Source organism: Venturia canescens, chromosome 6 (genome assembly GCF_019457755.1).
Source record: "Venturia canescens isolate UGA chromosome 6, ASM1945775v1, whole genome shotgun sequence".
In the NCBI taxonomy this organism is placed as follows: Eukaryota; Metazoa; Arthropoda; class Insecta; order Hymenoptera; family Ichneumonidae; genus Venturia; species Venturia canescens.
Window position 1 is genome coordinate 5,182,322 of NC_057426.1, and position 24,100 is coordinate 5,206,421.

At 41.0% G+C, this 24,100-nt stretch overlaps 4 protein-coding genes across 4 annotated transcripts in view; 3 read left to right on the forward strand and 1 right to left on the reverse strand.

The window, feature by feature from the left end:
* The window catches only part of hwt (heavyweight), a 151,843-nt gene that overhangs the window by 102,357 nt on the left and 25,386 nt on the right, over positions 1 to 24,100 (reverse strand). The window lies entirely within an intron of this gene.
* Positions 10,223 to 12,067, forward strand: LOC122412107 (chymotrypsin-1-like). The gene is made up of 6 exons (XM_043421432.1): positions 10,223 to 10,326; positions 10,407 to 10,483; positions 10,712 to 10,815; positions 10,919 to 11,174; positions 11,272 to 11,424; positions 11,571 to 12,067. Exons 1-6 carry the CDS (start codon positions 10,281 to 10,283, stop codon positions 11,712 to 11,714), a joined length of 780 nt encoding a protein of 259 aa, XP_043277367.1. The 5' UTR covers positions 10,223 to 10,280; the 3' UTR covers positions 11,715 to 12,067.
* On the forward strand, positions 15,134 to 17,117 carry LOC122412110 (chymotrypsin-2-like). The gene is made up of 6 exons (XM_043421435.1): positions 15,134 to 15,239; positions 15,389 to 15,462; positions 15,599 to 15,690; positions 15,925 to 16,180; positions 16,332 to 16,484; positions 16,817 to 17,117. The coding sequence occupies exons 1-6, from the start codon at positions 15,194 to 15,196 to the stop codon at positions 16,958 to 16,960; spliced, it is 765 nt and encodes a 254-aa protein (XP_043277370.1). The 5' UTR covers positions 15,134 to 15,193; the 3' UTR covers positions 16,961 to 17,117.
* LOC122412106 (trypsin-1-like) lies at positions 18,137 to 19,916 on the forward strand. The gene is made up of 6 exons (XM_043421431.1): positions 18,137 to 18,235; positions 18,500 to 18,576; positions 18,672 to 18,763; positions 18,850 to 19,105; positions 19,270 to 19,422; positions 19,650 to 19,916. The coding sequence occupies exons 1-6, from the start codon at positions 18,148 to 18,150 to the stop codon at positions 19,791 to 19,793; spliced, it is 810 nt and encodes a 269-aa protein (XP_043277366.1). The 5' UTR covers positions 18,137 to 18,147; the 3' UTR covers positions 19,794 to 19,916.

A 24,100-nucleotide genomic window follows, 5' to 3' on the forward strand; every position in this document is an offset into this window, starting at 1 on the left:
TGAGTTTATCAAGAGCCACGAATCTCGAGGAATAAAATCCACGGGAGTGTAATATCCATTCATAGGATCGAGGGAAGCGCGAGGACGAAAGCTTGCATAGCTTTCATCGAGTGGATCACACTGATGCATGTATTCATACGGGTAAGCCCGGGCGCGTTTTCAATGGAAAATGAGATAAGACAGAGCGAGAAAGCGGCGTCACACATCTTTGAAGTATGACGAAAGCAGATGTGTCAAGCTCATTCTCCGACAAAGGCCAATGTGACGTTGATTCCAGGTTTCTTTGGGAGGGATTTAAGAGTCGATGGTATTAAGGGACCGCTCTCACATCAAGGGCGATCGTAACGCATTGTCAAATGGTCATGCGCTTTATCAGGATCACTGCAATGACGATGACAATGTCTTTCGAATTTTCACCGCGGTCTATTTACTCGAAAGCACCCACGTCGATTCACCCTCGTGCGTGCATCGACTCAACGATTGTGCGTCCACGCGATAACCGGCTTTATAATTGCATGGCTTGATCGTCGAAGCACAAAAAGTACCGAATAGTGTTAAGCTACGTCTCAGGAACAAAAGATAAATTCAAAGCCGAATATAAAAAGCCGCTTAGGGAATGTCCGTTTGATAAAATAATTGGCTTTCACCAGACAAAGCGATCATGATGGAAACTCTATATAGAGAGCACATTAATGTATATAAATATAGAAATGAGCTTGAATGAGCATCGTGCAGTACTCGCAAAGGGCCAATGTTTTTCAGAATGAAATGACATACGTGGGCGTCGAGGGAAGGGACGAGAGCGAAAGAGAGAAAGCCGGAGACAAAGTGAGGAAAAAAGGCCGCAATCGTTCGCCGTTTGTTTTCATCCCCTTCGGGACTAAACAACGGGGTTCGACTCGCCAGCGTGTGAAAGCCGATTTTCTCGCAAAGGAGGAAACGTAGTTCGATCGAAATCCTTTGAAATATAAAATGTACATGATGTACTTACGCCCTGCCTCCGTTCCGAAAAAGCGTTTGAAAAATCTAAAAGAAGCACAAGACAAAAAGGGGCAGCTTTGAGGGCACCACTTGGGTGGTAATTTGCAGATTTTTTTTCAAAATTTCTGTAGTTAGAAAACAATTTTGAAGTTCAGGAGCACGTGACTTCTTAAAATTATTCCATACAGATATTTTCCGAGTGACGATTATTACCGCGAGGAACGAATACGAGAGAATGTGAAAAGCTCTCAAGATCGAGGGATTTTCACTCTGCATATTAATCGAATCGGAAACGCTGTTTTCTCGGCCGAGAAACTCGAACGGTGGGTTTGATTAATTTCAGGTGCGCGGAAAAAGATTTTGGTACAGAATATTTTTAGTCTTTATTACAACGAGGCAAAGATGGCTTCCTACTTCTGAGCGAGGATCGGGACTTTCTCTCGGAGTGACGAGTTTCCACATTAAAATACTTAATCCAACCCTTTGAGAGGGTACGATGAGGAGGAAGAGGGTAGTGATTCGAAAAATATTCATGATGGGAAGCAAGAGGATAAGAAAGAAGGTCCACGAAACCCCGAAGGTCGGGGAGGGTGCAGCGAATTCAATGAAAAGAAAGAGGCGGGAAAAAATCCAACAAAGGCGGTCAAAAGCTAAAGCTTTGGGATATTTTGTAATGCAAATGCCGCGAGAAGGCTCTGCCGGGCACTTCTCTGGATGCGTATGACCCGCGGCTACCCTCAGTATCGCGAGAAAAAATAATATAAAAAAACAACGAAAAGGCAAAACGCCCTGAAATCCGCTGGATGAAACCTCCAGAGCAGAAAAAAGGGAAAGTGCAAATTCCCTTTTTTCCTTTTCCCCCCACGTTCTTATCTATTCTTTTTCTCCATTTCATCGTCAATTAAAAATTCTGTAGCTGTTCGCTCCCCCCTCAGGTTACTGCTTTTCGCTTGGAGATCACGTTCTCGACGTTTGGCTGGTTACTTCTGTTCGAGGCTCGCAAGCAAGGAAAAACCAATTCTCCGGACTTAATTAAGTCCGGTGAGTTTCGCCTGAAGTACAGAGCCCCATCTCGATAATCGTGTCGAACGAGCTGCAACAATATTTTCATTCCAATCGAAGAAAGTAATACAAAAAGGCTTCAAAGTTCTTGACATGCGTATATAGGAAAATAAAAATTGAATCGTCGCCACACAAAACGAGTATTGGAAGCATAATTTTTATTTACAAAATTTGTCGAATTGACAAATTTATTTATACGATGATTGCTGCGAATGAAAGTATAATGAAATCGAATGAAATCCATTGATCCTGTCAGCGTTCAGCAAATTTGGGGAGCTTGTTATTTATGAAAACGAAACGCGAAAAGTGTTGGCTTAGGGTTTCTGAAACAAAGACTTGTGTATATCCATAAATGCACGTACAACACAAGCTAAATGGGCAAACAACTAACGAACAGCCCGCGCTGCTATGCTGATTTATCGAAGGTAATTAAAGGACCGAACGTCGCTACCGGCTGCGTGCTATAACCGATAGCCAGTGCGTGAGCATCCTGCTAAAGTAATGCCATTCGATTTCAACACCCCCCAAAATATATCCACACGATTTCATACATATGGGATATAAAGTCCAACATTATCGCTCCAATCGCAGCCTCCCATTTACCAGTAATATCATAAACATGCGCGCACAAATATTCTATTAATGACTATTCATTATGTCGTTTATTTTTGTTGCCGAATCTATTTAAACTCCGGTTTTCCTTGCTCCCGGGTGTTCCAACCCAAATTATCGTTATGCTCTTGTGAATATTGACCAAAAACACGCTATATTGTCATCCGCCCTCAATTAGCCTGGTACTTTTATGACTTGTACCCCAGCAGGGGCAGAAATAATGATCTTTAAGGCAGCTCATGCACGAAACGGTTTTCTTAAAAAAGTCTTGAAATTTGCAAAGAATTTTAATGGGTAGACGCATATCAAATTTTAAAGGGCTCGTCTTATTGGTTATTTAGACAAAGGTGCTTGAATATGAAGAAAAATACACGGGGTTGTAGGGACAATGCGTGAAAAATTGTTCATCTTTCCATATAACGAATGAACGCTTCTTACGAAGTTTATGAAAAAATACACTAACGATGAAGTACGTAATGAAGGTCTGGGAAAAAATTCGAGACGATTGCCTTACGAGTAATAAAGTTATATTACGTTAAAGATTGAACTAAATTGGTAATGAGCAATTTTTTACATAAAAAACTATAGTATTTTCCCCAGGGACGTATGAAATTTGGGGTTCAGAAAGTGATGAATCCCCGATTAATGAATGGCTTGTGATTTTATTAGCCAAAAGGCAAGTTGAAAAAATGTATTTACCATTTCAAATTAATAACTCTGACGTTAATTTAGAGTAATTATATCTTTAATAAGGGAGTGAAAATCGATCCAATCTAGACACCCATAAAATACGATCCTTCGGGCATGATCTACCTTGAATCATACTCAAATTGTTGAAATTTGCGGGGCTTAGGATCTGCCGAATCGGACCGATTCGTGTGAGACTGATCCCAAACCTATTGTTTTAGAAGCTGAACTCAATCACTGATAAACAGCGAGTTCTTTTACAATTTCCCATGTGACAAGCTCATAAAAACCCAATTAAGTTCGCCGGCTTGAGGAGCACGAACAGAAATTCATTTTTTCGATATTAAATCATTCAAATTTGAATAAAAAATTTCGAAAAGCCTCGAATTGGTTATCACGCGCGTAAACACATCGACAATTGATAATTATACAGACCCAGAGATCACGTCGACACCCAAACTCATTTAGCGAGTAATTAGTCTCCGATAGAAGCTTTCAAACTTACCTCGTAGTTGCATAATTCGTCGTCTTCTAAAACTCTCTCGTATAAGACTGTTCTTGAAATCACCGCAATCGTGTGGCTTTTTTTTATGTTAAACGTTTATCAACGTAATTCCTGCGTGTCTTAAGTTTGGCTCACGCCTATTTCGAAGAAATATTTTTATTGAGGGAAAAAATAGAGAATTCTTGATTGAGGCACGTCAAGTGGCGCTCGCATCAAGCCTTCCGCTATTGACGTCACTGCTGTCCCTTACGCATCCCCGATGCATCGTTCCGAGGCCATCAACACTTTCACCCCGCCAAATAAGCGGCAAACAGCCAAGTTGTAGGAAAAAGTGTATTGCGGTTCGGTGGCATATGTTTTATGCAGGCTGCCCCGTAAATAATGGATAAGTCTTGAACTGCGGATAGGGACGACGAGCTCTCACCGAGTTGTGGGTTCATGGATAGTAAAAGTCTTGGTTTCAAGGACACTTTGACGTTGATGAATTTGACAAAATAAAAACTTGCAAAAGTTTCAATTTTCAAAGTTACAGAGTCTTCAAAATTCAACGTATCGTTGAGAAACTCAATTCGACATTTGAATTGTCCGCAATACGAGGAATCGTATTGATAAAGAGCACTTTGCATTCAAGTTTTACGTTTACTAACGTCAAGTGGTGAGAAAATTGGGATCCAACTTTCCATGTACGAGTGAAGTATTGTATACAGAGAGATTGAAAAATTCGATCCATTTCTGGAAGATTCAAGAATCCATGTAACTCGGAAAAATTTTTTTTCCAAATTTTCATATGCAGTTATTTGTTTCAATAAAGTTCTCGAGATTCATGATGTCTTACAAGGACGTATATGCGCGTATAGAAGGATTCACTTATTCTCGAGACAAAGATTCGCGCATAAGCTCTCGGGAGAGAAAAAGCACTCGGGGAATACATTTTGCCGAGTCCTCCTCCTCGTCCCCTTGCAATCGTATGTTCTCGTTTTCTCCCTTTACTTCGACTCTTTAGCTTGAGAGAAGTGCATTGACGAAAGACGCAGCGCTCGTGCGTCTCGGTAGAGTGCGAAATGGGAAATATTTCTCATGTCCTTTTCAGCGAAGGGTTCTTTTTTGTCAACGCGAAGCAATTTTTTTCACGCACCAGATTTTCGTCTCTTCATCACAGAAAAAGCTGTCCCCGTCCATTAAGGCGGCTGCGAAGAGTCTGCTTCGGCTTGTGACAGTACATTTTTTGCATGAGATCGCAAGGACGTAATTGACAGTAAGGAAGTCAGCAGACAATGCGCGTTTTTGTCCGCCGGAATGACAATTGAATCAACGCTTTTCCCACGCACCAGCTGATGCTTTTATCCAAGTGTTTTCTCGTGTTTCTAAAGTTTCATAACAGTTTTTATAGAATTTAAATTGTCATTGAGATTTTTTGTAAAAGTACACGGAACTCGATGGATTTTTCTCTTTTTTTGCTGATTGAATTTTCTTATAATAATAATGAAAGTTTTATACTAATAAAAATGGTTTTGAAAATCGGTTTTGCATTTTAATTGTCCGTCCGCAAACTTGAACTTCATTGGGTCTCAGCGAAACCGTGGCGAACCACTTCGAAAGCGGTAATTAAACGCGATTAAAGTACTTCGTAGTTGGATGTACAGCGAAATGATGTTCAATTGTAGTTTTCGAGGGAGAGAACGAAGGAATTTCGGTCGCCTAGGAAAACAAAGTAGCCGAAAGTAGGGAAGGAATGAAGAGACCAAAACATCGTCGACGTCGCGACGAACTGCCGCGGGGACTTGATGTAGAGATACTTGCGAAAAGTGGCTGTCCCTGCGCCACCACTGAGTATGATTTACAGGTGCTGGGAGGGACGGGAGCGCGACGACTGTGACTACAACTCTCAGACGCGGAGGGAAAAAAACTCTGAAAATACGAAAAGTTGTTGGTGTGCACAGTTTTCGGGTCGTGAGCATTTTCTACGTTTTCTCAAGGGACCTCAACAAGCGGAAACAAATTTTGACGTCGACCACTTTACAGCTGTACGTCAAACTTCCTTTTTCGAATTTTCGTTATTTTTTATACCGCAACCGTACGCACGGGAAAAAAGCTTTCTGATCGTTTTACTTTTTAAAATTCTTTCTATTTTCGAAACCTCAAAGCTGCTTCATCTGCCATTGAACAACGTCGGAACTCAGAATTATAATTATTTCTTTCAATCATTCGAAATATTCCAAAACCTCTTACAGGGCACTTCAGCTTTTTTTTTATCTCTTTTAAATAGATTAAATAATACACACGAGAACTAATCAGATAAGATAACAAGCGCTTAGAAAAATTTCAAAAATAATCATTGGAATCGTGGCACTGCGTGCACTCAAAAAAATCAGATTGGTCAATCAGCCCGAATGACCAGCGAGCGTAAATGATTATCAGTTTTCATGTGATGTCAATGTTCAACTCGATAAAAACGTCAAATTTTCGGAAGTGTAAAAAACCGTGTTCTTTGAGACACAAACATCAAAATTTTGAATACGTAATCCAAAAATTCGTCGAGCTGGACGAAATACTTTTCATCTTCATATTTTATTGAAATTTCGTTGAATCATTGAAGCCAATTTGATGAAAGTAACTAAGAGAATAAAGAGAGGGAAAAGAGAAATATGAGAGCAGTTTTGCAGATCGAATTAGAAGTCGTAATAGTTGGGGGTTGACCCGAAACACGGAGAAAAAAGAAACAAGTTTTTCGAAAGACTGGCAATCGTTTCGAATACAGACGACGTTTTCAGAGTGAGGACGACAGTCATGAGTCACGCGTCCTTACCGCAGCGACAAGGCAACTTCTCACTGAGCATTAGAAGTGAATCTACGTTGGTAATTCTTCGGCTCTACGGCTCGGACCGCCGGTTCATTTCTCTCGAGGGTTCTGCCTAAACTTTATGGGAATAGGTCGCTGTCCTGTCTTTGCCAAACTCTCGATTTGTTACCAAGATGTTTTGAGAATGTTAGTGAATATTCATCGGTCCAAACCTGCTCCCCCATGTCCCTATTGAAAAAAGGAAGCATTTATATTCAAATGAAACGAAAGTTTGTGGAGTTAGAATTTGTACGGATTAAGGTATGGAATTGATAATGAGGAAAAAGTGATCGAAAATTCCAGATTCTTTTAGCAGCACGGTCAGTCTTCGAATTCTTGACAATTTGAGTATCCTTCGGGTGAGATTCATCGCTGCGAAGTGCCCCTCAAACGATCACCAATCAACCTGGAAGATACAGCTGTCCGATCTCGAAAAGCAATCAACCCTCGCCCGGTGGAAGATTTTTCATGCTACCCTCCCCTCGATGACCGTTGTGAGAGCCAATCATCGAACGCTTTATTGGCACTTTGTGCCAACAACATTATGGTCACCTCGGCACACAAACGTACACACAGATAGAGTAGAGTGTGAGTGAGCAATTTAACACCATTTCACTTGTCTCGTGACTCCAGACATTTTTTGAATTTTTTGACACTTCCCTGGAAAACTCGACCCCGTGAAATATAAGAACGATAGAAATGATAAATTTGAAAAATAAAAGGCAAAATGAGCCCAGAAAGTAAAAATCATAGAACGAGCCTCTACAATTTGACTAATTTGTAAAAAAATGGGAGGGGGGAAATCGAAATACAAAAAATAAAATTTTTCAAAAGAAATTTCAAAAAAACAATCTTTGGGTTCGAGGGCCAGGTGAAATGACGTCAAAAGCCTCGATATCGCACTGAGCGCAACGAAACGACTTCGAGGTCCAGAAATTCTTATCAATTCGTCAAATCTCTCTTATTGCCTCGATGTTTCTTCGATTTATAGAAAAAAAACGTAGTAAAATTACCGGTTCAAAGTGGAGTAGATCAGAGGATCGAAATAAATAAAAAGGAATAGCTTAATGAAGCCTTTTGGGGATGATTGATCCTTGAGCCTTGAATTCTGGGCTTTTTCAGTCGCAGTATCTTCGACGAAGGAGCAAGGCGAGCTTAATGAAAAGGAAATATACGTGCAGACTTATAAATTATCAATCAACTACGGTGGTCGGACGCTCAGTGAAAAAACACTCCCCGGTCGCTTTTTTCTTTCACGTTGGTTCTAGTAATTTTAATCGGTCGGAATTCACTTGAGCAGGAGAGTAGCCTTTCGTGTAAAGAAATTTGACAAATTACTTGGAATTGTAGGGTTGTGTTCGTGTAACACGATGGGAAGTGCGACATCAAATTATCTCGGTTCCTCTCTTGCGATTTTTCCATTAACGCAAACGCAGTGAATTTTACGTAGAGAAAATCGAAACGTATAACTCAACCCCAGAGAGTGTAAAACGCGAGGCCTAACGTCGCGGCTCTCGGCACTTAGGCAACCCTCCTCGTTTCGCTGCAGAAATTACATGCCACGTAACACGAAATGAGAGGAATCGTCGGATCTCCCAGAACCCCAGAGCGAAAGGACTTTTATCAGGATTGCATATCGCTCTCTCTCGACTCGTTCTGCATTATCTTTTCCTTCGAGATTGATACTTCAGGACAACTTTGTATGAAAAAAGTTCTCGGCTCTGGAGGCTTTTTACGCGGCTCTACAGGCCGAGGCAATAACCAGCGACTCGTCCTGGAATTCTCCGATCCTTTCAGGTCCAGGGATCTCCCAATGAAACACTTTTGACGTTCCAAGCTTATCCCCCATTTTTTAATTTTGTTTTGGAATTCAATAGAGCGAAGAACGAACTCTCATGGAAGGTCCTCGACGAAGACATCACGAGGGCAGAATAACAACCGTCCTCAACGCTCCTCCAAACAGCCGTTACTCTCATATTTGCAAAATCAATACAATCCAATATGTCTCTTCTTATTTTGTCATTAATAATCTGTGTTATCCGCCCAGACATGTTAAAGAGTAGAGACGCTATTCATGCCTAAAATAAAAATCTTCAGAGTGGAAATGTTATGAAGTAGATTTATAAGACTCGAGTTATGTTACAGAGTCGAAAATTCAATTCTCAGTAAATATTTTCAACAACAGTTCTCTTTTAAATACATGTTTAAAGAGCGGAGTTGTTATCGAGTAGAGCTGCGACGAGTATAGTTATAAATAGCTGCTATTTAACAACTCTATCGCTAGCCATTCTCGATAACAAATCCGCTCCTTAATAATTTCGGATCTACATAGAGAACGTCTACCCCCCTTAACATATTTATTCCCGTGTGATATTTAATCCCCAATATCTCCACTCATGATGATTTCAGAACATATCTCATGACGAGTAGAGATATTGAAGATCATGGATTATACATGAGCAGACGCCGATTGATAAAAATTGAAGAGCACAGTTTATCGGGAAATTGTGAAAGCCTAAACACAAGTCAGACATGAATTTTCGGAATTTCCACGATGACAGAGAAACAGAGGGACACGCGAACTAGTCCTATTACGAGAACAACGAGAGTTTCGCTGCGCACAAAGAGCAGAGGCGATTATTCTCGGTACTTGATAACCAACGTACATCCCTCGTGAAGCAAAGTAGACAGGAGCGAGAGATGAGGTAAGAACGTTCATATACGCATTGCAGCTTTGGAGAGACGGTTCTTGATGTATAGTACATAAGCGTGTTCGAATGAGAGAGACAGGGAGTGGTAAGGAAGCCTATTTAGTGCACTGGGCACAGAACGGAGGCTGTGTCAACGTTATTATACCGCAGATTCCCTGGAGAGCAGCAGCATTATATACGTTTGTGTGGCCCCAGCGACACCGAACGTACGTACGTGTTTCATGCACCGAGATATAGCGAATAGATCAGAAAAGTGGTTTTTTAAATATGAATAAGGAGACGTGCAGCTGGTGGCTCGGCACGGGGCGAAAGCGATGTGCCAAGCGTGGCGACATTTTTACGTGTACTCAAACAAATAGAGATGCAGGCAGGGAATTTTATGCGGAGTAGTTTCAAGTTGACGTGGCGGTACGAAAGTATGTCATTTTCGTGATTTCGTATTTTTATCAATGCGGGTTGTTTATGGTTCTACGTCCTCGTCGAAATGTTGCGGAGTCTGAGAAAATATGATGCTATTTAATTATTTCAAATTTATCGAAAACGCCCAGTTTTTTATTAGCCAAGAGCGTAGAAACATTCCTACAGAATTTCTTCGCAGCTTTTCGTCCCGTGATTTTTATTTAACTCTTATCATTTAATAGAAAAAAAAAAAGCACGTCGACACTCGGAGGGGGTGAGCAATCTCAGGATCTTCCAATAATGAATCGCCATCACGTCGATACACTCGATATTTTTTAGAGATTCCTCATTTCGCAGTGTTACGTTCTTGTCTTATCGTGTCAAATCTATCACTTATATAACTGTATTTTCTCCACATGAAGACACGCTCTAATCGAGGTTCAGTTACAGTCGACACTCGCCTTTGGCCCTCGACACATCAACAATGCAGCTGATCGTTGTATTAGCAACCCTCGTCGCTTTGACACAAGGTAATATTCACATTTCTCAAAGCAGGATATTCAACTTCAGCCTATTTTTGAACACACGTTTTTCACGTATTATGTTACAGCGGTGCCATTCGCAAGACGCTTTGGGCCACGAGTCGTCAATGGAAAAGACGTTAAATTGGGCGAACTACCTTATCAGGTACGTTCGAATTCCTTACCCAGGAAATTTATCATTCCTTCTAAATATTTTCACCAAAGTCAAGCCTTCAGAAGTTTCCACTCAATTTTTCTATTCGATTCAAGCATGAACACTTGCTTTATTTTGCTGTACATTTGTGACAACAAAAAAAAACATAAACGCTAACGACCCACGATCCAGCGAGTGCATACCCACGACCTGAATTTCCTGACTTTTTTGTGTCGGTAGGTAGCGCTTATCGCGAGGGGACATGGTTTCCCGGACACTTATTTTTGCACCGGTTCCATTCTCAACAAGTACTACGTCGTCACTGCAGCCCACTGCGCCCTCGCGTAAGTTCGACAAGAAGGACTATCGTTAGCTGAGATCAACGATCGCAGAACACTCAATAGAACTCAAATTGATTGTGACTTTCGTACGTACGTGACATTGCAGAGTGCTAGAGGATATGATGTACGTTGTCGCTGGCACTGTCGACTTGGAACGTTATTTGTGGATCAGCAAAGTTGAGGAGGCAGTAGTTCACCCTGAATTCGATATGGAACATTCCATCAGCAATGACATCGCTCTCCTGAGAGTCGAAGAACCTTTCGAGTTCTCTGAAACTGTGTCGCCTGTACCACTGGCGGAAAGGGGTTTCGAAACACCAGCTGGGACGGTGGCTACTGTGTCTGGTTGGGGCTATCTCAAGGCAAAATTCTCATTTTTCATTATTCTAATTATCAGAACTTTCAATGATAGAATCATCGTTTGCGTTGGAAGGCTAACGACGAACTGTGAAATTTCAGAATGGTGGTAAGGCGACGACAAAACTTCAGCGTACCAATGTACTTGTCGCGTCCCAAGAATTGTGCAACGAAATTTACTCCCAGTCAGGAATGCCTATCCGAGACAGCCAAGTCTGCACTTTCAATCCTGATGTCGAGACTGGCGCCTGTCACGTAAGGAAATTTCCATGTCTATTCGTTTTTTTTTTTAATTTCAGTAGGGAAATTCAGGACTAATTCGAATGAGACGCAAAATGCAGTTCATATTTCTTCGGCAGGCTTGTTTCAGAACGAATGATTTATGAGTTGTTCTGTTACAGGGTGACTCCGGAGGTCCTTTGACCATCGATGGGATATTAGTAGGAGTAACGTCTTGGGGATTCGAGTGTGCTTCGAAAAAGTGGCCCGCCGTCTTGACCCGTGTTTCTGAACATGTCGATTGGATAAACGCTAACGCTGTCTAATCGACGAGCCCGGACTTGGCTCGGCGTACATCAAATCCTGTACAAAACCTGATTTTGCTCAAGAATCACGTCTGAAACAACTTTCTCGGTTGTTTTCTCTTCTGAACACATTCTATTCGCGGTATGCGAAAAGTCTATGATTTTGGAAACTCCAACTCGCCAATGTTATATTTTTGGTCAGCTTGTGTCAGTGCCACAATTGAAATAATTCTGGATCTGTTCGATCACTCAACCATTTCTTTGTTTTATTTTTTCTTTGAATAATCTGTCATGAATAATAGAATGAACACGATAGTTATGCTAATGTGTGTAAATGAGGATTGTAAAAATTTAAATAAAGGGTATTCAAAAAACATGAACTTCCTCTATCCTTTTAAAACCTTTTATTTTTCGGATCCCGAGTACGAAGGTTTTTCATGAGAATGTAGAGAAGATTATTTTTTGATAATTCCTTCGTGATATAAAATTGATGATGAATAAGCCTTATCGAAATCTTTTCACTACTTTCTTTTATCGAATTGAGGGGAAAAAAAAACATGTGTAGGCTCAAAACTGATTCACATGCTCTCTCGGACTATTGCCGATTCAGAGCCTTTGAAACACGCGTTGATGAACAATGTTCCTTAATTTTTGGATTTTTTCATATCTAATCTTATCGAAACTATGACTATATAAGCCGATTGATTTCTGGTTCGATTGTATTTTGTTCCCGGTAAATACAGAATTGGTCAGTTGAACGCGCAGCGCAATTATGAAATTAGTGATCGTCTTCACAGCCCTCGTAGCTGTTTGCCAAGGTAAATTGAACATGGAAACGTGAAAATGAAATTTTCAACACAAAATATTCAAACGATTCCACCGAATTTCTATGTCGCTTAATTTAAAAGACTTCAAAATAATTTTATTTACTTCAATCGTGCTAGTACTAGATGAACGAATACTCTTTTCCAGCTGCCTCCTTCATGAGGCACAGTGACCTACGGATCGGTGGAAGAGACGCCAAAGAGGGCGAAGTACCGTACCAAGTGCGTATCGATAATCCAGAAAAAATGTTATGGAAAATTACACAGAATAAAACATGATTCTTTATCGATAATGAAGAGCTACTTTTATATTCAAAAGAAAAATGTTGGATGTTTGGATTCATTGTGATTAGAAATGTATAATTTTCGAATGTTTTTCACTGAGCAGATAGCACTTTCCATCAGAAGTAAATTGTGGTACAATTTGCATTGGTGCAGTGGCTCCATTCTCAACGAATATTATGTACTCACCGCGGCTCGCTGTGTCCTGACGTGAGTGAACGCAAACTTACATTTTCATGTGGAAAACCATGCGAGAATCAACATGAAATTCGGATCCATGCTAATGATTTGATGCACGACGTTTTCTAGATTCAACGACTATGATGATATTTTCGTCGTTGCGGGTACAACCGACTTGAAGAATGGCGCATGGATCAGTAAATTGGCGAAAGCAATAATTCACCCCGGCGTCAATCGATCGGGTCTGATGAATCAAAACGATATTGCTCTTGTTCGCGTCTCAGAACCTTTCGTATTCTCACAAACGATTTCACCAGTGGCACTACCCGAAAAAGATTTGAAAACGCCCAATGGCACGTTGGCCGTCGTGTCTGGATGGGGCTTTACCGAGGTAATTTCACCGCTGGACGCCATAGATCGGTCAAGCAAAATAAAAATCGATCGTTTTCTAAATAAGCGTCAACTTCCCTTGGAACAAGTTTTTATCGTTCAAGTTCATAGAAAATAAAACTAACAAATCAGCCGTTCGATAAATGTCAAGGGTTGTGGAATTTCAGGAATTTCAACCAATAACAAAGCTACAAGTAACCGATGTACTCATTACGACTCAGGAATTCTGCAACCAGACTTATGCTCCATTCGAGATGCCTATTCTCGATAGTCAAGTTTGCACTCTCGACCACGAGATCAGAGCCTACCGCGTAAGTAATCCGAGCACATTAATATTGAGGAAAAAGCTTCACTTCTCAAGAGCGAAAAGCAAGAACACTTTGACGTTAAGCAATCGAGTGCTCGATCCAGTAATTCATCTTTTCTTCCTACACCAAAAATTGAGTTTTTCTACGCAAAAGTGTGAATCGGTTCGGTCACCTTGACCTGGTGCCTGCTCCTCGAACTGTCTTAGTTGATTATCTTCCAAATTTTTCTAAAATTAAAGTCATCAATTCAATTCTCTAATTGCTCACTGAACATCAAAACGTTGACGGAGTTTTGTTTCACAGGGTGACTCTGGGAGTCCTTTGATGGTTGATGGTAAAATCGTAGGCATAGCATCCTGGGGCTTCAAGTCCATTTCTGAGAAATGGCCTCAGGTTTACACCAGAGTATCTGAGTACATCGATTGGATAAACGACAACGCTGTTTAATGGGAGCCTGCAGTTTGAACATTGGACTACTTGTTGCAGCATGAAGTGGTTTCGCGATATAAACGGTTTGTATTGATGCGTGAAATCGGATGAAATAAAACCTGTTAATTTTACTTTGTCTAGCATTATTTCGATCATTCTTTACCCACACATTTCCCACTAGAATTCAGAGGTTTTATCTCCGAATTGTTTTAAAATTGCGGCATCAGTTCTGATTAAATTTGTTTCACTTAAACCCCGAATCGATCTATCGTTAAAATCGACTAAGAAGATGCCGTTGAATTCTCCTCTCTGTCCAGCACGAACCCGGCATTTTTGTGTTTTGTATAAAATATGAGAGTCGGATAAACAAGGACAATTATTCCTTTGGATAATTGCAAGCAAATGGTCGAATGAAAATATTTGAGAAACCACTGCAGATTCGAAGAAAATTCCACGAGTGGCATTCTATTATTATTAATTTATGAATATCTGAATGAATGGATGCGGAGAGCGTATCGTCTAATCAAGATCGACGCCGGTTTTACCCAAGCGACGATTTCATGACCTCATTCTTCAGATTTCTTGAGATTAAGATAGTGATTTCTGTATGATTTAATGAAAAACATACTTATACGTTCAGAAATATCCCCGGAGATAACCCAGAATGTTACGTAAAACTTAATCTATAGAGCTGTGACAAAAATCGACTGAACAAACGTAGAACATTAAAAGCATGAAGTTTTTTCACACATCAAGAGAATTTAAAAAAAGTATTGCGATTTCATTTTCTTTCGATTTTAAATATTGACTTCACTCGCGTTAATCTCTTATAAAAATGTGTTTGCAACGATGCTTTAACTTCTGAGGTCATAGACCTTGGGGTTTTCGAGGAACGGATGATCGCCCGCCGAATTCGAGGGTGGGTTGATATCGCTGCTGATCTGATGCTCTATCTAATCTCCGCGATTCTCGAAACTTTATTACCGACTTCGTTTATGCAATCAGTTTTCTGTGTCCATAATATATAAAAGATCACGACTACCAAAATTTCGCTACCAAGAATACGGATCGTCAGGACTGAGCAACGATGCAGTCGGTCTTGGGTCTTTTGGCTTTAGTGGCGCTCTGTCAAGGTGCGAGCAAAACGCTATTTACACTTTTTTGACAATTGTTAACGATTCCGGAATTTGATTATTTGGGAAAGTCTTTCCTTACGATACAATATTAATTCACATTGTTTGTAACGAGTTCAATTATAAATGGAATCACATCGATTTCGCAGGTGTCCCAACGGCACTGCATGGCGGAAGAATCGTTAACGGAGACGATGCCAAAGTTGGCGAATTCCCGTTCCAAGTAAGTACCAATTTATCAAATTTCTACTGAGAATGAGTGAGCAAATGCAGCGAGAATCAACGATTGAAAATCATTTTCATACCATACAAAACTGTTCACGAACCCTCACGTATACTTTACGTTTTATCCACTACAGGTGTCGCTGCAGACCCGGTACGGTGAACACTTCTGTGGAGGCTCAATCCTCAATGAATATTACGTAGTAACTGCAGCCCACTGTGTCGTGGGGTTAGTATGGAAAAAATTCTGAAAAACTGCTCTAGAAGCATTCGACAGAGTCATTATTTTATAAGCCTTTCTCGTGTACAAATTTTCGGGATGCATGTTCACTGCAAACGAGTTTCTGAAACGATTCCTCCTCGTCTCGCTCCCGGCTGTTGTAAAATTTCTTATAATCGGCCAATCAGCAATAGCTTGATAATAAATTGTGATTGATCCATGGTTAAATAATTATTGTTTCAGGGAAAGAGCACGCGATTTACAAGTAGTCGCTGGTACTCTCAAATTGAATGAGCCCCGGTCGATCCACTACGTCGATAAATACTATGTGCACGAGGCCTATGCGCCACGACATTCCTGGTCAAATGATATTGCTCTCATCAAAGTATCAGTACCGTTCCGATACTCCAGCACAGTTAAATTTGTGCCACTGCCTGAAAATCATGCCAAAGTCAAAGTTGGCTCAGTTGCCGTGGTCTCCGGCTGGGGAACTTTGATGGTATGTTTCGTACCGATAGACATTTTGCTTTCGTTTTTCGCTGTTTTACACTCGGCATTAGAGTTTAAAGTTGGGGCAACGAGTATGACATTGGAACAACGGATTACGAGCTCTTGATGCTTTTTATGAACGGATGACTTTTGGTGTTTAGTTGGATGGTCCCACCCCTGACCGTCTTCAACGCACTGACGTAATGATCGTGTCTCAAGAGTATTGCAACAAAACAAACTCGGAAAAAAGATTGCCGGTTTACGATAACCACGTTTGTGCCCTCAGCCCCGATGTCATAACTGGACCATGTCACGTGAGTTTTTTTGTTATAAGGTTTAATAAAAACCCAAATCTGCAAGCTCAAATTTCAGTTACAATATTGTGTAAGTTTCATTGAAAATGCAATCATCGGGATCGAGAATATTTTCGTTTATTCTCCGGTTTGTTGCTCGGCATTCATCGACCGTTTGAGAAACAACATTTTTCTTTAATTTAAGAAAATTTACAGAGATTTAAACAAGCAAAAATCTTATAAAATCTCTCATTTTTTCGTACCAGAATCAAAGTGCCGATGAAACACGCCCTTAAGCTACGAATAATTATTTCATTTCTCGCCTATCTTACAAATCTTGTGTGCCTTCACAGGGTGACTCTGGCGGACCTTTGACAGTCGATGGCCAGCTCGTAGGTGTTACATCGTGGGTCATAACTTGTGCTTCAACAAAATACCCAACTGTCTACACGAGAGTCTCCGAATACGTCGACTGGTTGCATGAGCACGCGGTCTAAGCCACGTTGGAACATCAAAATTTCAACGACCGGACCTCACGGTCTGTCGAACACGAGCGAGTGCTTTTTATCGTTTTTACAGCAGAAACATTTATTTGTCTTCGGATGAGTGCTACCATTGTACCCGCAACATCGATTTGTACGAATAAATTTATATGCATTTAAAAAAAAAAAAAAAAACAATTTTTCGCTCGAAGTTTCATTCGAACAACATTTCTTTGAGCTCCTCCGGAATATTCATGGTGCACCGTAGAATCTATGAGTGATAGGTAAAAAATCTTGGAAAATGAAACATTTCGATAAGCAAGGCACTGTAAATCTGCCTCAAATGAGAGAAGAAATATCAAGTTTATGCTGGATAGAAGTATCCTTCACCCCACTTTTACGATGCTGAAGTTTGCAACGTTGGGGCCCAACGAAATGCACGAAAATAACATATTTGTAATTCACCAATTTTTTATTTCACGAATCATCGATATAAAGAATTACTGGAATTGTTGGAGTTTTTTCAGATCATTTCGTTGAACTCCGACGTTACGAACTCTTTTTACATTTTTTACACTTTTTACAATGCTTAAAACTTGACATGACAATTATTCTTACAAAATTCCTTGCCTGATCGCTCCCAGTTTTTGCTTCTGTATGACGCAAAGCGCCAGAATTTTTCTCACACGAGACATCGCTCCGCGGCCTGCTTAAAATTCTATGATCTGGACGCGAGTTCGAGCAGTTTTGTCACTGGTACTCGCGAATGTCTTTGGATGAATGTTCGCATCGAAAAAATCAAAGTCTCAGAAACAGTGTGATTGTGAACCAGAAATTGTTGAGATTTTCAGGGAATAACCTACTGATTATATTATTTGCAATTGTTGGGCGTCGCAAAACAGTGATTTGACTTTTATCAGTTCTTAATTAAGAGAAACAAGATTCTGTGTTCAACGCAACCGGGCCGAAATTCGATCTTCCCTTGACTGTAACGTGTGCATCGGTATTTTGTTGCAATCACGTGAAACCGTCACAACGAGCAGACGATCAGATTATTCGCCCGCAAACACGGATATTGAGTCAGAAATAAATGAAAACATTGATACGAACGATTGTCAAACGACTTATCTAATCATCGATCGCGTATTTTTAATTACTGTTCATTGACAAAAGGAGAGTATATAAACAGCGGATTGTTCAGTATGCAACGCAGATTAATTCCGGTTCACCGAGCTCCAGCTAAGATGAATTTGGTTTTTGTTTTCTTGGCCCTCGTGGCAGTGTCTCAAGGTAAGTCGTTTCCTGTTATTATCATATGGGCTTTCATGGTAGATATTCAAGGGACATGAGCACTGAAAATTTATTGGAAAACCAAGAAACAAAGAGACATATTTTCTGGTACACAGTCAGAGTGACCATTTTTGATGACACTTTTTTATTCTCTCGAAAAAAGCTTTTTATACTCGTTACGAAATGCGTGTATCGATGCACTCAACCATTCGCAAAAGTATTTGGTCTTTTTGGAAACGATGAACGAAAACGTTATTTCCGTAGGTGTGCCGCTAGAAAGATCCTTCGGTGGAAGGATCGTCAACGGGGAGGATGCTGAAGTAGGCGAAATTCCGTTTCAAGTAAGTATCAAAAGTAAGGAATGAGTTTCGGTAGAAAAAAACCGAATTCAATTGTTTTTTTTTCGTTTGTGTGTGTTAAATGAATTTTTTTGTAGGTTTCCCTACAAACTTCGTACGGTTTTCACTTTTGTGGAGGCTCAGTCCTCACGGAAAACTACGTCGTTACAGCAGCCCACTGCGTCGCAGGGTACGTAGAGAGAAAAAGTTTTCACTGACATTTCAATTGAGGATTATTCAGTAATGAAATCGATTGAATTTTGACATAAAATGCAGTAAAGAAGCGGAGAACGTGAAGGTGATCGCTGGCACGGTCGATCTGGAGAAGCCTCACTCGATTCACTACGTTAAAAAAATAATAATCCACGCTGACTACGATCCGTCCCATTCCTGGTCGAACGACATTGCCGTTCTGAAAGTAAACGAGCCTTTCGTCGTCTCGAAAACTATTGCGTACGCGACTCTACCGATGCATAGTGAAGAATTCGCGCCCGGCGTGGTCGCCGTTGCCTCAGGCTGGGGTCGTCTCTGGGTGAGCACTTTAGAAAATCATTTTTCAATTGAACTTTTACCACAAATTGGGCGAGAAATTTAACGCCAATTTCCCAAAAGGCGCGAGAATAATTTCACCAAACTTTGAAGTTTCTCGAAAACTGTATCGTTCCCACGAGCTGAATAATTTTTCTGGAATTTCAGGAAGGAGGAGACACTCCTACGAAATTACAACGCACCGACGTTAAGATATCGAGCCCAGAGTACTGCAACAAAGTTAACTCGGATGCTGGATACCCAGTTTACGAAGGTCATATCTGCGCTCACGATCCCGACGTCAAAACTGGCCCGTGCCATGTGAGTTATTTCATTCAATTTTACCACCAACAAAACACGATTTTAACACTTTTAGAATATTCCTTGGCGACGACTTGACGTCAATTATTGAGAGAAAAATCAGCCCGAGCCCTGCGCACTCTCGTGTGTGCGAACTTTTGATGACACAAAAGAGCTTTTACAAAATGAATTCACTTGAGCAGTTTTTATAAAAAATTCATCTTGAATCATGCTTTTTTCCATTTCAGGGAGACTCCGGTGGACCATTGGTCGTAGACGGTAAACTTGTAGGTCTCGCGTCCTGGGTCATAAGCTGTGCTTCGACCAAGTATCCGACGGTATACACGAAAGTATCCCAATACGTAGACTGGCTCGAGGTCAACGCAGTTTAATCCGATTGGATATCCCTCTCCGAGTCAAATTTCTTTTTCATATAATCCTGCAGTTTTCTATTGTTAAAAGTTCAGGCTTTTGGAATAAAATGTGTGGATATTTTTCAAACACCGTTAAAACTACACCCGAGTTCCTGCTGAGCTTCGAATCTTTCTTGAGGTCAAAGATCCTCGACCTCAAAACCCTTCAACTTTGACCCTCTGACTTTCCACCTACACTTTATCTCGAATTTGCACCAACTGCAGTGCGGTTTCTCAAATTTTGTGTAAAACCCAACGAACAATCATTTGAAAGCACTTTGAAGCAGGAGAATCATTCGTGATAAATTTCAATTGGACGATTCGAGTTGAAGAAAAAAGTTTTTGAAAATAGGCACTATAAATGGGTGTGCAGCTAAGCTGGAGGGTGACTAAAAAACCACAATCGTTGAAACAATTGATTTTTTCCAATGCGACTGATTATGATGAAATGAAAATTTTAACAAAGCTTTTCCCAAAGTTCGTAGAACGAAAAGAAACTCCTTATGCCAGTAAACACATCGAATAAAATGAGATTGTACAAACATGCATAAAAGCACCGCAGCGATATTTGCACTCACAAAGTAAGCCTTTTCCACATTCATGGATCGACAATAACGAGATTTGACGGTACGAGCAGTTTTCCCTTCCGGCCGAGTTGAGTGCGCCCTCTTTGCGTTCTTCTCTGTTTCCCTCTGTCGCAAAAGCTCGGTACGTTGAAACCCCGTTGCCTGGAGGCAGATAAGGTGATATCGAAGCTGAGTCCACCTAAAAGCCATGCCTCGCCCTGTTATCAGGAGCTTTCCAGTCGTTAAGGGAGGAAACTTCGTCCTCAACTTTGGGCAGCGAAGCAAACGAGCCGAAGGACGTTGACGACCGTCGGTAATGGCCTGCAGGGTGGAATTCCCGTCGGTATTTCACAGCACATTCGTCTCTCTAACTTTTTTATTCCCGAGAACACGAGTCGAGAACGAGACAATGAAGAGGGAAAGAGAGAACGCGCTTTCGCGCAAAATCCTGGAAGCCTTCGCGCAACCTCTGCGGCTCTTATCACGCTATTCGTGTCGAGCTCTTATCGTCCGAGAGACCAAGGGAGCTCGAACACTCGAGCTAAAGAAAAATAGAAGGAGAAGGAAAGGCCTTGGAGCTTTCATTGTGTCGCATTGACCCAACTCGAGAGGTGGCGCTACTCCTTGAAAGCCAAAACGAAGAAAACCTCATTCGGTCTCTATCTTCGCCTCTTTCCTGCTTCTCTTTCTTTTTCTCTCAAGTATTACTTTTCCATATACACATGCCCATGTAAACTGCACATTCAATTCGCTACAGTGCGGTCTGCGAAGAGCGTACAATCTCCAGGCTTTGAAAAGCCCAACTTCGAAATAGAGATAGCAGCGATTCACCACTCGTGACTTTGCCAGGCGAGAAAGCTCACGGGGGAGAGCTCACTTAAAGCACAAACCACCCACGCGCGCTCGAGTGACTCTCACTCTTGTACATCAAATGTCCAACGTTGGGGGATAATCCAACCTGAATTTCTATGCTCGCGAGGTTCCACGTTTCTGGCGGCTCTCCTTTCGGGGATCGGACCCACTTCCCAAGAGACCAGCGCCAGTGTATCCTTTCCGTTTTCCTCGGAATGAAAATTCTGCGCTCACTTTTTTACGTCTCTAAGAATAGTGTCCGAGAACGAGAGTATTTTTTATGCGAGTTGATCAAAACTTAATCGATCTCACGCTCAGCAAAGTCGAGCAAAGTCACCAATCGATCGGTTTCCAAAAAATCCTTAGCAATGAGAAAATCAATATTTCGTTGCCGGTGCGGAAAATCGCGTTTCTCAACGCCGACGAACAAGCATTGTTTTTCCAATCAAGATGTTCGGATTTCACAAGCGCACCCCATCGATTCCCAACGCGTGCCATGAACTTTGAACTCTGACAAGCAACGGGATCTCGAGGACGTTGTTGCTCGACGCGCAGCAATAAGTTTGAGCTTTCCATAACGATGAATTTATGTGATGCGCTTACATCTTCCCGCGAATGCCAACTGGATACGCGTCTCCCCAGCGCTATGTACACATCCCACCCTTTCATCAGCGGCACCCAGATTCCACTCGTGTATATATACAATTACCGCAAATCCCTGACGATTCCAGAGAAATTATACACTGATCCTATACAAAAGAGTGAGCAGAAGCTTCACAGATGCTTGCAGAGTACTCTCTTCTCGCATTCTTTACGTATATAAAAAACTTTTTACGCGTAAAAGAAAGCAGAAGAGGAAATCTGTGTCACGGACTTTTGGTCGGACAGGAAAATGAGTTTTTCGCTGGTAACCCAAAAACTGGAGTTTTCGTTCGGCGACGAACCGTCCCCGGTACTTTCGTGGACTCGAATCTCGAGTGAAGGGATCGAAGAAGCCAGAATGGAGTTGAAAATCGATTAATCGGGCTCGGTTTAATTTTATTTAAGCTAAAGTTCTGAATGCAACGAAGTATTTCGTGCAAAACTTCACTTTTGATCGTTTTTTAAGAATTTTCTCCAAAACATTCGTGCTTTGAAGTCTTTTGATTATGAATGAAGCCTACAAATAATTCTTTGACTACAAAAAACTTCTACGACGATCCTCTCACTCACAAATGCTGCGAAAGTGTCGGGGATCTAATTCAGAGACGAAGCGAAGGCGATTCTCGTTTCAAGATATGGTGACCATTCTCGTCGAAAACGTCGCATAAGCCTGTGGAGTCTCGTGCGAGAAAGTCGAGAGGGGGATTGAAATCGTCTGGGAGAAAAAGAGAGTCCGGAGAAAGGACGATTTCGTATGATAAAAACTGTGGATTACCAGAGAATCATATATTTCGGAGCAAATACGCGCCGCTGAATTTCTCGCTTGGCTTTCTGTCGCAGTATAATATTCAATCACACTTTTTTCCAAAAACATCGAATTCTTCGCGAGTCTTCATCCTCCTTTTCTCATTTTTGCGTCACAAAAATAGCGCGCGACTGGATGTGTTTATGGCTGTTCGTGCGCAAGCCCGCTCTGTCCCAATAACCGGGCATTCACATCTTTCTATTTTTAAGGAGGCACCGTTCGTTTGTCTAATTAAAAAAACACTCACCGGGTCCATTGCTCCGAGCATTTTCATTTATTTTATAAAATGCGATGATTTTCAGTGCGAACGAAGATAAAAAATCAGATCAAACGGAAGAGTCTTTGAAAAAATGTGAAAAGTTTTACGAATTTTCTGTTTTTTATGTCTCTTACAAACGTCACCAAGTTTACAGTTCTAGGACGAAAGTTTTTTTTTTAATGCAGACAACAATTTTTCTGAACTTGCGTTCGACAATTTTTCTTATTTACAAACTTCGCTCCATGTTCTCGTGGAATTTCATTTTTCGCTCTACATTTCTTTCGTTTTCCCGTATTCAATCATTCCATTGAGGCTCGTATCGTGGTTTTACGAATAGCGACAGTGACCAACATCGAAACGGCATTCCTGACGGCCGATTCTCGTTCGCTCGAACGAGTCGATTGGATCTTGGTCAAAGCTATTGTACCCGAGGACCAAGATCATCCAGAAAATCGAATTCCCCGTTAACGCCACACTCGCGCCTTTGAGCTTCTCTTTGCCGAACGAAAACAAGAATTAGAAGAATTTGAGCAGCTCTATGACGACAATCGCAAAGCGAAACGATACCACGAGCTCAGAGACACAAAACTGGAAAAAACCCCACCGCGTTTTAGTTGATAGCATCGAAGATACGTAAACAGCATAGTCAACCGAATCAGCGTTGCGCTTAGCTTATCAACTTATCGCGATTGATCTATTCGATTGCTCTCCGCACCATCGACATCAAAAGCTGAATCAACACAAATTTCATTCAATACACAAATACTGACGAGAGTTGTTCATCATCCCTGATGAGCTGTAATATCAAATATTCCTCTACAAATTAACTTCGCATTAGTCGATCGCGTCAGAAGCGCGTTTCGGGAAAAGTGAGAATTTTCAAAAATCCATTTTTTTGCATTTTTCGAAAGTATCATACCTATTTAAAAGTATCACGGTAAAATTTTATAAAGATCCGAGCAGTCTAAGCGTAGTTTTGAGAAACGTGTTTTTCTCAAAATTACATTTTTTGATGGCTTGTTGATAAAATCTCTGAAACTATGCAACCGCCGATCCTTACAAAAATTTTGCTACGTGTTCTTTATGACCGTAGCTATGAGCGCATATCATACGAATTTTAAAATTTTGAGCAGGACTATTTTTTTTTGCAAAAAGCGATGAA

What these genes read in the sequence shown, in the direction of transcription:
- LOC122412110 (XM_043421435.1), top strand. Translation starts at nt 15,194, where the DNA reads ATGCAGTCGGTCTTGGGTCTTTTGGCTTTAGTGGCGCTCTGTCAAG. An exon ending in TTGGCGAATTCCCGTTCCAA is followed by an intron (nt 15,463 to 15,598) that starts GTAAGTACCAAT and finishes TATCCACTACAG; the next exon opens with GTGTCGCTGCAGACCCGGTA. An exon ending in CCGGCTGGGGAACTTTGATG is followed by an intron (nt 16,181 to 16,331) that starts GTATGTTTCGTA and finishes TTTGGTGTTTAG; the next exon opens with TTGGATGGTCCCACCCCTGA.
- LOC122412107 (XM_043421432.1), top strand. Translation starts at nt 10,281, where the DNA reads ATGCAGCTGATCGTTGTATTAGCAACCCTCGTCGCTTTGACACAAG. An exon ending in CCTCGTCGCTTTGACACAAG is followed by an intron (nt 10,327 to 10,406) that starts GTAATATTCACA and finishes ATTATGTTACAG; the next exon opens with CGGTGCCATTCGCAAGACGC. An exon ending in TGGGCGAACTACCTTATCAG is followed by an intron (nt 10,484 to 10,711) that starts GTACGTTCGAAT and finishes TTGTGTCGGTAG; the next exon opens with GTAGCGCTTATCGCGAGGGG.
- LOC122412106 (XM_043421431.1), top strand. Translation starts at nt 18,148, where the DNA reads ATGCAACGCAGATTAATTCCGGTTCACCGAGCTCCAGCTAAGATGAAT. An exon ending in GCAGCCCACTGCGTCGCAGG is followed by an intron (nt 18,764 to 18,849) that starts GTACGTAGAGAG and finishes CATAAAATGCAG; the next exon opens with TAAAGAAGCGGAGAACGTGA. An exon ending in TCAAAACTGGCCCGTGCCAT is followed by an intron (nt 19,423 to 19,649) that starts GTGAGTTATTTC and finishes TTTCCATTTCAG; the next exon opens with GGAGACTCCGGTGGACCATT.